Source organism: Parasteatoda tepidariorum, chromosome 1, assembly GCF_982258835.1.
Source record: "Parasteatoda tepidariorum strain Cologne lab strain chromosome 1, Ptep-v5.0, whole genome shotgun sequence".
NCBI lineage: Eukaryota > Metazoa > Arthropoda > Arachnida > Araneae > Theridiidae > Parasteatoda > Parasteatoda tepidariorum.
This window is the reverse complement of record NC_141755.1, coordinates 1,841,060-1,855,248: the sequence shown is the minus strand read 5'-3', so window position 1 is coordinate 1,855,248 and position 14,189 is coordinate 1,841,060. Positions and strand designations below refer to the sequence as shown.

The 14,189-nt window shown below is 27.7% G+C and overlaps 1 protein-coding gene across 3 annotated transcripts in view; it reads right to left on the bottom strand.

Moving 5' to 3' along the window:
• The window catches only part of LOC107438849 (filamin-A), a 117,130-nt gene that overhangs the window by 39,295 nt on the left and 63,646 nt on the right, over window positions 1-14,189 (bottom strand). For 2 of the 3 annotated variants that reach the window (XM_071180270.2, XM_016051240.4), the window contains exons 13-19: window positions 13,113-13,373; window positions 12,901-13,021; window positions 12,294-12,412; window positions 11,107-11,212; window positions 2,492-2,665; window positions 376-512; window positions 109-295 (exon numbers count right to left, since the gene is read on the bottom strand). In XM_071180270.2, the coding sequence (XP_071036371.2) occupies window positions 109-295; window positions 376-512; window positions 2,492-2,665; window positions 11,107-11,212; window positions 12,294-12,412; window positions 12,901-13,021; window positions 13,113-13,373 (1,105 nt within the window). Of the gene's footprint in view, window positions 1-108; window positions 296-375; window positions 513-2,491; window positions 2,666-5,248; window positions 5,822-11,106; window positions 11,213-12,293; window positions 12,413-12,900; window positions 13,022-13,112; window positions 13,374-14,189 lie in introns of all 3 variants that reach the window. The other variant, XM_087158073.1, reaches the window with a different exon arrangement.

The window sequence follows — 14,189 nt, the reverse complement described above, 5'->3', positions numbered from 1 at the left end:
TAAAGTACAGCACTAAAAACTATCAACTACAAACAGAAAAATTTTAATGAAAATAAGCAAAAGTCAACTCTTTGCATCTCTTTTTATTATTATTTAATTGTACAGTACCTGGAATATCCTGATCAGCATATTTAACACCGATTTCATGGGGTCCAATCTCAACTGGGATATACTCCACAGTGCAAGAACCATCTCTATTATCTTTGCAAGTCATTTTGGGTTCAACAGGTCCAACAATCATCAAACCTAATGCTCCTCTACCAGCTCCTTTCGTTTCAATAGTAAAGGAATTCACCTAGATATACAGAAATAGATATTTTTGAATGAAATCCTCCTTCGAGTTCATTAAACTATAGGCAACTCATTTAAATTTACCTGATTGACTATGGCTTGCTCTAGACCAGGACCAAATGCTTTCACTTTTCTAGGATCACAACCTCTCAACACATTTACTTTGAAAGGACTTCCCGGAACTGGTAATCCATCGTATGTTATATCAATTGTATGATTACCTATAAAATACAATGCAAATTATTAAATCTAGCAGGAAGTGAGATTTTTTTAAATTTAAAAAAAATTTACATTCGAAAAAAAGCATTTTTATTTTATTATTTTTTTTAATTCTAATTTAGTGTCTGAAACGTACTAGGACTATGACAGAAGATCAACATTTTGATTAGATATTAGGGAACTGGAAATGATTGAAACGTGTTGTCACAGTGAATGCTATGTTAGTGTAATGTTACAACTACTCATTTATTTAAATCTTTCCATCGTATTATTTCAAATCTTTATTTACTCTTAATTTCATAACAGATTTAATTTATTATTTGTGAAATTTAAACGATTTTTTCTTAATAATGGAGCGACGAAGACCAAAAAGAGGTTGGTCTTTCTCACCCCAAGAATTTCTTGGGGTGAGAAAGACAGAATTTCGCATCCCATTATAACAAAGAAAAGCATATAAAGAGTTAAAATTCTTTTCTAAAAGATAAGTAAATTCCCTTAAAAATTTGAAAATTTGCATATAATAAATTAAAACTATTATGAAATTAAGGGTATATAAAAATTTAAAATAATTATATGGAAAGATTTAAATAAATGAGTTAATATAACATAGTACTAAAGTGCAACTGTGACACTTGTACTGCCATTCAGCACAAAACTCCTACCCAAATTTGATAACTCTAGCTAGTCAAAGTTGAAAAATTTTTGCCCCTCACAAACAGATACGAAAATGAGTAAGTAATAATAAAAGTAGAAATAGGTAAGAAATGATAAAATACTCTAAATGAATTTATTTGGTTTAAATGTAAAGTTCTAATTTTTTTATTTTATTTTATAACCGGTATTGAACAGCCGACCCAATTATGAGTTTCAAACTATCATCAGCGTTCAATTCAGCTGCCTTGTAATTTTGAGCACAACCCAAAAGACAAAGGAACTCTTGGACCAAGCACTGGGAGAACCTAGCCTTTGTGGAGGACTTTTTGATAAACCATTTTTGCATTACTCGCAGAAAAAAACCACAACAACCTCCCATGGTTAGAGGGACAGTACGAGAATTCTAAACCATGATCTGTCTACCACTGAGAATATTTTTCATCAGCATTGTGATCGGTGTAAGGCCGAGAGCGAAATTTGTATCAACCAGCCACCCCTAGGATTCGAATTTGAGTCACCTAACTGGTAGGCGAAGGCTATCTTCTGAGTCATCCTGGCTCAGGAGATAAAGACATAAGAGTTGGATATACTGCACTACATAGACAACTTTATCTACTCAAGGTAGTGAAAACAAACAGAACTAACCTGAATCTGATGAATAACAGTAGATTTAAAAAAAAGATAAAAGAAAACACTTTGGTGGCTCTGTGCTTATGAAATACCTGATCAAAACATCTTATTAAACACCTGACGGATGATTTACGCTACTTACCTTAGCAACGGTGAATCATCTAAGAATTGAAATAAAATTATGCGAAATAAAATTAATAAAAAATTAGACTTAAAAAGCATTTTTGAAGGTAACTAATACTGATTCTTTTAAACAATATTTTTCATAACATTTTATTACAATACTGATTTCCCATTTTCTCCCAATTTTTTTAGAACAGTGATTTCCCTTCGACTTTTGAAAGAAACAATTTTGGCTGAAAAAAGTACAAAAACTTTTGATAGTTTTGAATTCGATCGAAAGCATTATGATGAAAGAAGTTACTGTAGGAAAAAGAATCATTTGATTGTACAGATTGTTTGCTAATTAGACAGACAGAGCTCAAAGTTCAAAGATTTCAGATTTTTTTTCCCTAGAGTATTCCTTACGGAAAAAAATTGATTATAAAATTGAACGCAATCATTAATTTCTTATTTATTGGAAAGGAAGAGGGGGAAGAAAAAATTATCATCATTTTTTTATTTAATTTTTAAAAAAAATTCAAAATAAACAAAGATCGCAAATGTCTGATCTAAGAATATCTAAACACGTACATACCTTCTTCAAAAGGAGTGTAACATATTTTATAGGTCCCATCATTTTGACTTTGAACAAAAGCATCAGTTTTAGTACCAGATGGATTTGTTATTTTACATTGAACTTTTGCCTCACTTCGCTTTGACACAGCACGAGCATCAACTGTAAATTCTGTTGGTGAATCGATGTACACACCTAAAATGTATTTTTTATCATGATTAGTAACAAATCTCAGGAGATATTTTAGGATTAGAAAAAGAATTATTTTAACTTAAATAAATGAAGTTGTGTTAACAACTAAAATGTACCCGAGCCTTAACAAAATACAGTTCCTATCAAATCTAATTACTTTTTTTGCAAAATATTTTTAAAAAAGCTATTTTTCAAAATAATAATTAGACAAGATATCAAAGAATATGTATGGTTCAGTTTACAATTCTCACCATTGAATATTTCTATAATTTTAAAATATTTTTTGTTCAAAATTAAAATGTCAATGTTTGCATAAAATAAAATATCAATACATTTGAATGCTGAATAAAATTATATTTTGCTTTCAAATTAATAATCCCTTTTAAGACTACTAAGAAATCAACTCTCTATTAATATGGCAGGATTTTAGTAATAGGGATGAATAAATCAATAAAGAGAAACTCTTTTAAACAATCATTGAAACAAAAACTTGAACAAAAGAACAAATTGAGGGAGGAAAAGTTTAATATTACGAAAGGTATGGGAACAGCCCAAATATTTTTTTTAAATACTATATAAAATAATATTACTGGAAATCAGAGCAGTGAATAAGAAACTAGTATTCACTCTACAAGATAATTTTTAAAAAATCTCATGGACTAACTGAATTCAGAGACTTTTTGAAGAAGTAGTACTTTAATTCAAGTTTAAAGAAGTTAGAGATAGTAACAGGATTTTTTTCGTTATATCACAGAAAAAAATTATTTCATTACAGTAGTTAAGATTTGTGTACTATTTAGAGTAGAACATTATACTGTAGTAAAGTTTCAATACACAAGAGTAATATACAGTCATGTTAATGCACTTTTATCTAATCAAGACAAATTTTTAAGAGTTGAGAATAGAAAGAAAAAAAATAAATTCTTTAAAATTCAAAAAGGTTTTTTTCAATAAGATATACACATCTTTTACTAATAGCCAATAAAGAATAGCAAAATACAAGAAAATATCCAAAAGAAAACTTGCCTAAAAGCAAAATACAAGAAAAATTCACTAACTTTCTTCAACTTTGCATTTAGTGGTAATAAATCAAGATAAATCAAGTAGCATGAATCAATATGCTTAATAATCTAACATTGACAACATATTCAAAGAAACTAAAAATTCCACTTTAAAAAGTGTTTTTAAATAATTTCAATTTCTGAAAAGGTAGACTATCATTGTGATTTCAAAGCAAAATTAAAGAAAGAAAAAAAGAATGCTTTGAATGTTCAAGACTTTCTTTTAGAAAACTATTTTTAAATATAGAGGAAATGTGCATAGCAAAGAGACAAAACAATCATCGGACGTAGAAATTCCTTTTATATAATTACAAGTAGAAGTCTGATTCAACGTCACCCGTCAATAGGGATATCCCACTTTTAACGTCTTTTCAGCTTAGTTCCCCTACTGACCCGCATCAATAATGTAAAAATATTCTAGTATTTAGAGTGTCCTTCCTCCAATACTATATTTCCCTGAAGTACTGTTTCAGCTTGGACAGTACCTCCTGGAAAAAAGCTTCCAAAGACTGCATCGTGACTGGTATCAGAAAATGTAATTTTTCATCAGTTCTGACAGACACTGGATATTTCAGAACATGATGTCAAATACTGACAGAATGAAAATTTCAAGAGTGATGAAGAAGACTGTGAATCTCCTCTTTTAATGAAGCAAGACTGAAAAGTTTCTTCAAAGACGTGAAGAGAAATGTCTTGGATCGTAGAAAAATTAATTGTGTACTTCAAGACGCAATGAGAATAACTTCAAGACCAAGGAAAAAATGTCCGATTTTTTTTATTAATACAATTTCAGTTTTTTTTTTCTCTTTACTAAATAAATTACATTCAAATTTCAAACTGTATTTAAGAATTAAACAAAATATAATTAAATTTATTTTCATTAAAATTTTAGTTTTCATGGGATTTTTCATAGCTTTGATTTAGCAACGTCCCATTATTTTCTTCATTTTTGCTCAGTCCCACGAGTGTCGTTAAATCAAGGTTCTACTGTATATTTAATATTGGGTAAAATCTAATGTAAATACTTTGAGGAATAAATTTTTATAACTATAAATGGATTCATTTCATTCCAGTTAAAAATAGATTCTGCCATTCTTTTATAATGTAAGAATTAGGGTACATATATAACTTAGCATAACTTAGCATAACTTAGTAGAACCAATGAGAAATTCAAAAAATTTTATTAATACAAAAGAAAAAAAATAACAAACAAGTAAGAATTTTTCCAAGCACATTGAAATGTACTAAAGGTTGAATTTAAAAAAACTACTAAAATGAATGAAGGTTGAAAAAAAAGTTCGTTAAGCAGATAGCTACATCTGGAATTATAGCAAATAAAATCTCTGCAGCCAACACGTAAAATAAGCTTTAATCACTCTCTAGTAAAATTAAGATATTTGCATGCAGTTCAATTAATATTCACAATTGTTTTAAGACTAAATTAGAAAAATAATTCATAATAAGCCAGGCTATTTAGGCAATATCATGCATATTAAGAGCCTGGCCAGGGGATGAATAATCATACCCTGGGGCTGTATGCCATTTCCCAGCACTCTGATGTTCCAAACATCCACGTCTGAAGTGATGAGAGCCACAAATGGAGATCCTTGTATGTGATGGCGGTCGTAGGCAATATTGATTAGGTACTCCCCAACTTCAGTTGGAAAGTAAGCTACATTGCAAGTCCCATCACCATTGTCTTTGCAGTTAATAGCTGCTTCACAAGGACCTTCAATAGTTATTCCTAAACTACCATGTCCCGCTCCTCTCGTATCAACGACAAATTCAGCAGGCCTGTTCACTAATCCTTGGTCTAAGCCAGGACCGTAGGCCTCAACTCTGTTCGAATCGGCGTTTGACATGCACATCAAGCGATAAGGCACAGGAGTCAGTGGTATGCCTCCAAAGGAAATACTAAGTAAATAATGTCCAAGTTCTGTGGGAGTGAAGTTGACCAAAAACCCCTCAGCTGTGGGAATGATGTGGGCTTTCACTCGGCGACCCGATGGACTCGTTATGGAAACAGCAAAGTCAGCCTGATTGCAGCCAGCACCTTTGGTAATCACTCTGAATTGTTGCAGAGAATTGATTGGGGCTGCTGATTGGGCGAGAGTGGATCAGGCCAGAAGTCATCTTCAAGACTAAATTTAATACACTATGGTAGTATGCAGGGTTATGTTTATATATATATACATGCCATCTTTCAGTTAGGAAATGAAACTTATAACAAATGTAAATTCAAACCAATTTTTTTGTAACAAGTTGGAGTGAGCAATTTTTGATTTTTATCCTTTTAACATGCAAGAGCAAAAACAAGGATTCCTTTAAGGTTTTAGTTTTAATACAGTGAACTTCATTTTTCAAAACGTGCAAAATTATAACGATGCAATGTAACTTCATACACATGTAGCGTGAGATGAAAATAAATTCAGCAAAGTAATAGCAGCATAATATATGCGCATTTTAAGATTAAAAATTTTTTAATTTTGAGTTGTAGGACTTAATTTTTAATTTAAAAATAATGAAATCTGTTTTAATATGAGAATTGTAATAATAATAATATTGACAATTTCCTGAATTTTGAATGGACTTTAAAATACAGCAAAAAATTATTGAATCTTTTGATTTACTTTTATTATAATACAAAGCTGATCGAGATTTTAATAATAACATTTAAGTAGAGATGGTTAAACATAAATAAGTTTTGATGACTTTTAAGAATGCTCAAGGCAGATAATGAAAGAAATTATTTAGTTACTTTGCTATAATCAGCGATTAATTTCAAGGAAACAATAAAATAAAGCTACAACATGCCAAATATTTAAGATAAATATGTTGGGATTGTTCTCTTTGTATCGTTTAATAAAATGCATAATCTATTACAGCTAGTTTTTATATTTCAGCCATATACACTTATAAAAATACAGAACTTAATTTCACAAAAAACGCAAACATTGTTTCAGAAAATAAAGGATTATTTAAAACTTCACTTTTATTGTGGTAGATGAAAATACCATTGCAACCCAATTTTAATCAATTGATGTAAGAGAACAGTTTGTATTTTTCCGGAAGTGATGATAATTAAATAAGGTGAAATTTCAATAATTTTTGCTTCATAAAGATAAACAGCATTAATGTTGTTGATGTTTCTCTAAAATAATTATTTCAGAGAAGCATCAACAACATTAATGCAGTTTATCTTTCTGAAATTTCTGTCAAAACGTGATTGCATGCGACCTAAATGTATGAATTTTCTGCTTCCACAAAAATTGTATGTGAACTAATTTAAAAAGAGGAGCTAACTTTTTAAGGACAAGATTGTATTTTACGATTTGCAGTCATATATTACACAACAAGTATTTAAAGAGATAATTTTTAAGTCTGAATGAAAAATGAATAAATACCCAATATGTTGAAGAAAAACGTCATAAAAAAGGCCTTTTTACAAAAACTGTTTGCTAAATTTGAACATTTGGATAGCATCTGGAAGAGTGGGCAACTTGCAAATTTTATTACAGCTGAATAATTATAAAAATTGAAAATTTAAAAAGATAAAGAGAAAATATATTCCAGTAAAGTTTTCTACAAAATTTTAAGCATTTAAGAGTATAAGTCGTTAAAGAATGAAATGAAATAAAATAGAACAAAATGCGGAAAAACCCTTTAAAAAACAGTGTTAGTTTTTTTCTCTTTTTTCCACAACTGATTGAAAAGAACAATGCACAAAATGAACATTCCAAGCTCTAATAATATTTAAAAAAGTTATAATGTTACATTGTTTTTGATTCTGAAAATATTTTTAACCTTTTTTAAATAGTCATAACAAGTTACATTTTATATAAACACAATATATATAAGTTATGCATATAATTAAATTGAACATAGAAAGCATTAAGTAAAGTTATAATTTATGGAACTAACAATTGCAACCTATAAAAAAGATAATGAAAAATTGACTGAAAAATCATCTTATTTTTCAATATTTAAATTTAAATCCTTAGCAATAAGCAAGCATTCCCGAGAAAAGACTTTTAAAGTTTAATATATTACATTGAATAAAACTATACTTGAAAATTACAAATTGTGTATTGACAAGTATGTGAAAACAAAAATTCATTTGTAATAATTAATAATAATTTGTTGATTGAATATAATTTTAATAGACAGGAATATGAAAAAAAGAAAAATATTTGACTACTTAAGCCCTAAAAAATAAAGTGACGCTTAATTTTATTAAGATATGTAAAGTATGCTATAAAATTTCAGTTATAAAATTTATCTTAATTGATTGTTAAAATACATAAAAATTATCATAAAAATAAGAACTTTTTTACGAAAAGGTATACTGTTTAAACCGTGTACTTTTCAATGAAATCATTTATTGACAAATATATTGAAGCTAAGTATAGCGATTTATTTCATGCTAGGAAGAAACGCAGCATAGCTCATTTAGAATTCATACATTTTCTTTTTACCATAACAACACATAAGAGTAAAAAATATTTCTGTGATAACTATGCGAATAATTCTCAGTTAAATTTGAACAAAAGTAATAAAAAATAAGCATATTGTGTATAAACTATATAGACAAGAAAATTAATCACATAGCTGAGTAAAATATGTTTAGTATAAAAGTAAAACTTGACTATTAGAATTCCAATTATTTTTAAACATTTTTCACTATTAATAGATAGATGATTATATGATGATAGTCCATAACTATAAAATAAAGATAGATGTTGAGTCCATAAATTTTGATAGAGAATTAGATTAAATGTCAATAACACTTTACAAGAACCAGAATCAGCCATATTCTCAAATTAACAAAACCAATTTTATTATAAAAAGCTAAAGAGCAAGAAAAGGTAGAAACTTACTGGATGTTTCAGTTTCACGAGAAATTTGAAGAAGCTTTGATTTAGGGGTGGGGGGATTTGAAAAATTTTTACCAGATGGCATTTTATGTAAGTGATTAGTTTTTAAATTATTTATAATATTTTTTTAAAAATAAAATGCCAGAAACCAATAACCTTTGACAATTAAACTATTTTTCTAAATATTTAGGTGCTTTCTTTGTTAAATTTCATTATTATAGAGATAAAATTGGTAATTAAGTCCTTTTAACTAGTTATTTTTTCAATTTTGATAATTTTAGTACAAATAATTTGGTGTTAATAGCTTTTGATAATAAATGATACGCAACAGAATTATGCAGAAACATTTTGTTGTACTCTTCTAAGAAAAAAGTTTCACACCTTATAGAAATTATTAGATATAAGCAATAGTGTTTTGCTAACAAATATGTCTACAGTATAAGCTTTAATAGTCTTTGGCGAAAATAAGTAAATTAAAAAGCTTCGATAAAGAATGTTATTTACTTATTTTCCATTTTATGCGACAAAACAAAAGATAAAGTATTAATTTTAAAAAAATTTGAGTGCATCTGGAACAATAAATCAAGCCAAGCTCAAAAGATATAAAAGTCAAGCATCTATAGAAAGATTTATTTTAAAAAATGATATAGAAGCATGCTTATTAAAATAATAATGCAAAAGCCTGAATAGGAGGAAACATATCAAAGGAACTATTTCACTTACATTTACAACAGCTATGCACAAAATGAGAAAAAGTAAAATTATGACAGAATACAACACAATACACAATAAAAATAATTTTCTGAACATGAAATAACTTAAGATGAAAAGAAATAATCATATAATTTTTTCATTATTTTTTTCATTTTTTCTAGAAAAAGTTATAGAATCCTGAATAATTGATGTTAGCAAATTTTTAACTTTAAATTGGGATTAACTTTAATTTAAATAATGAAAGAAATATAACTGATTATTTTTGAAACTGAAAAGTTAAATTTCAAATAGTTTCGTAAAAAGCAGTAAGAAGTAAACTTAAAAAAAACTTATTTTAAAAGTTTGTTGAAAACTTTGGTGCAGTATTGAGTATGATAGCAACATGTGCTTTTTTTATAGGTTGCTCAAAATTAGACTTCAAATATTAAATATATTCATACTTTTTCAAAAGCTTAATCTTAAATCAAATCATTAAAGGTTTTCGTTTTTTTTATTTACGGATTAAAACCGTACTATTATGGTATTATGTGTTTTGAAAAATTATTTACTTCATTATAGCAATTTAAATGGTGAATTTTTTTAATTACTGATTAATCAATAAAACGTTTTAAAATACTATATGCATTTAGTTTTAATTTGCACATTTAGCTTCAAAATATATACAAAATTTGTGAAATTATCCAAAACTAATGATATTTACTATAATTCTCTCTAAGCTTAATTGTGCCTGATTTGGATTTAAAATAGCACTTAGTGCTTGTTTTGTTAAGTGCAGTTCAGAAACGTACTAAGTTTCAAATATTTGATACAATAGATATGCACAATTACATTAGACTAAAAAACAATTTTTGCAATTTTCAGTTCTTCTAATCTTAAATTACATTGAAATAAAGTTTTTGTATTGAAAACAACATATACATATCTAAAGCATTCTACTCTCGCTCTTATTTGCATTAAATTATTCATAATATATATTTCTTATTTAAGAAAAGTTTTTATACATTTATAAAAATGCAAATTCCAGAAGCAATCATAAACAATTGACATTAGCATTTAAAAATATTTCAACTCTTTATAAGGATTAACAAATATTTTTATACAAGATAATTTTTAAAACTTAAAATTAGAGTTGAATTTTAATCTTTTGAAAGCTCATGTTTGAAAACTGATTTTAGCCATGTTAAGGTCAAATAATGAAAACTAAACATCATTACGAACAAAAGATGCTAAAGTAAACATCAATATTTTTAGCAGTTATTTTTCAATAAGCTTTTATGATATTGAATTAAAATTAATATTAAGAGACGCAGGAGAAAATTCACTTTACACAAATGATTTTTATGATCTATAAAATGAAAGCTTAGGATTATTTTTTTGGTTCAACTATTTTTTGATGAATGAAATAAATGAATTTCTTATTTAGATACAGATGCACAATTAGTTTTAACTTCGTTGAAATCAAATTTCGCAAAATATAAATAAATAAATCGATAAAAAGCACACACTAAATAATTAAATTTTTTGCCCTTCAAACATTTTACTTATATTCTCTCTTTAATCCAAATAAAAATTTCTAACATTTTTTTTTAGAATCAATTGGACCTAAATGACTCATTATTAAGAAAGCCTCTTAGCCTCAGCCCAATCGAATAGGAAATTAAAATATTCTGATTGCCTATTTTTCCAAAAAAGATTAGTAAAAATAGGATTTTTTTAATTAATAATTACCCAAAATTGAGTATTAGCAAGAATTTGTACTTTTTAAGCAGAAATTGTTTTATTAAAAAATATTTACTTGGTTCCAGTCCATCAACTTTAACCTTACTGACATCAACTTGTGGTTCAACTTTCACTTTTATTGGACTGTTAGGAATTTCCTTTCCAGCAAATGAAACAGACACCTATATGCATTCAAAGTAAGATAGAGTATATTTAAATGTTAATCATTAATATATATGTGTTCTTTTTCGAAAACTAATAATATTCACCTTCTATATATGTAATTAGAAGCTTCATTTATGCTAATTAATTCAATGAATTAAAATAAAAATCAATATGTTTGAACTTAGTTTCTAAACTTTTACAATTTTTGAATTATAATTATTTCAGAAAAATAGACGATTCATTTCGTTTAATTTATTTCTAACAGTTATTGGAAAATATCCGAAAACAGAACACCTCTATTGATACACTTGATAAATCGAACTATTTATAACTAAACTTATATGTGCTTTATTTCAATTAAGCTATGCCAAAATTTAGAGAATTTTTTTTTGCTGAAGAATAAATATTTTGAAACTTTTGTCACAAAGTTCCGAAAGAGAGGATAACATGAATAATGTGTTAAATTGCTGCAATGAAGGAAGAAATATATATTTATTTACAAAGATACATGAACTATTTGACCCTAATGAAACCATTAAACAAGAAATATGTCAATGTATTATTATGCCATAAGTTATAAGTATGAATCAAAAGATTCAATTTATAGCTACAATATAAAGAACCGTGATACCAATAATTACATTAAAGTACAAACAATAAAATGTGTAGGGCAAAACATCAGGATGGGTGAATATCGCACCATCAGAAAAATCTTCAATCTAACAGGCACTTGAGGAAATACCAGACGAAATTTGAGATGGTTTGGAAACGATCTACCGGTATTACTTTCGAACACTTTTTAGGTAGAAAAAAAATCTGAGGAATACACCCAGTCCGGATTGTCAAGGAAGAAGAAATATTTTCTGCACAGAGCCACTTTTCATTTCAAAAAATTTTACACAGCTCATAGATTGACATGATTTACAATAAAGATTCCACAAACCAACAATTTAGCCATCTCTGATATTTATAGAATCATTGCACAAATAAGCTTAATCAGTTGAATTAAATATATGTAACTTAAATAAAAAATGCAACTTGCAAATTTTAATAAATAATACAACCTATACAAATGAAATTGAAAATAAGAAAAAATACCTTATAATTTCCAGGAGTAGGAGCATTGTAATCAACAGAATAAGTACCATCCTCATTGTCTAAAATCTGAATCGGAACTAGACCACCTTTTTCATCTGTTAATTTGACTTGCACATTGCCTAAGAAATTATGAAAATAATTTAAGGCATCATGAACAACAACAAAAAAAAATTATGCTTTTCACAAATTTATGAAAATATCCACACTAGCCTTCTTCACCTTTTCTCCTATTTGATATCTCAAATGCTAATAATGAGAACTGTTTAAAAAGAAGAATGAAAAATTTTCTTTGATTTTGCATAATAATTCTTCCTTTGTGATCTATTCAAAAAATTTAAACAAAATATTTCAAAAACATAAATCACTTTTAAAAAAGCAGTTGATAGTATTCTAAAAAATTTTATTTGCAAACATTATTAGATTTCTCTCATTTCCAACAAAAAAAAATTTCCATCGATATCCTGTAGGTAGATTCTTATTCTCTAATTCTGACTTATCTGAGAAAATTTCCAAATTAAAAGATTATCTAAACATATGCAAGATTGCAAAGATATTCTCATCATTGAAAAATGTTAAGAAAGGACATTGATGAATCAATTCACTTTACCTGTACCAGCACCACGGCAGTCAATGTTGAAATGTGTAGGAACTTGAGCCTTCACACCCGGTTCAACTCCAGGCCCAAATACTTTCACTTTGTTGCTGTCCGTTGGCTCACCAACATTTATCTACAGTAACAAATAAAATGAAGTGAAAAAAAGAAAACTAATAAGGTTTTTTTTTTTAATGGAAAACTTTAACAAATGCTAAAATATATACCCTGAAAGGACTTTTTGGTATGGACACACCACCGTAATTCACTTGCACTGTATGCTTGTCCTTTTTAGTTGGACGGTAAGCAGCCTTAAATGTGCCATCCTTATTGTCAACAACTTTGAGGTCAACTGGTTTAAGATCAACATCCAAAACACTTACATCCAATGGAGCATGTCCGCCCGCTTTTCTGCAGTCAATAGTAAAATCTGTAGGCTGATTTTGAACTACTCCAGTAGGTTGTATACCAGGGCCATATGCTTGTACCTAGATGAAACAGAAAACAATTTTGTAATATCCATGACCTTATAACACAAATATTCAAAAATAATTTAAAACTTTGACAAATAATTAATTGTAAGTGCTGCAATTGTTAGTTTATTGAGTAACTTGACTACACATAATGGAAAAAAAAATGTCTGACTCCGAGCCTTGTCTTTGCTTCCTTGACCTTATCAAATATTATAATCCAATTTTAACATTTTTTTTTCATCTTATTTAGGAAAATGATCATCAACTAAGTATTAGTTCATTTTTTGTACTTCTCCTAGAATGCCTATGTCAGGTCAGATATCAGAACCTCATTCACATTAAATGCTTAGTATCATAACTTCATTACAAATTTTAAGTAATTTAAACTAAAATATGAATTAGGAAATGTGTAAGACAAATACAATAAAATCGCACTCACAGCTGTTCAATATATAATAATTAAATATTGGCGATCACTTTTTTAAGTTTTACAGTTTAAAATATTGTACTTACAGTAAAAAATTGCATAACAATTATCATGGAAGAATGTCAATTAATCTTTAAAAACTTTTTAATGGAATTAACTAAATAAATGTTTACAAGCTCTTATTGACGTTATATTTTCACACTTCATACATTCATAATCATTCCATCTGTTGAAGTCATCTTTTATTCCTGACGGTATTAGGAGAAAAAGTAGATGCTGAGATATTTTTAGCTATATTCAAGACTTTAATTTCTTTAAACTAAACAGAAAATTGTTTAACGTTTAAAACAAAATTCATTGCTGAAGTAACGAAAAAAAAATGCTCGTCAATCGTGGATAAGCAT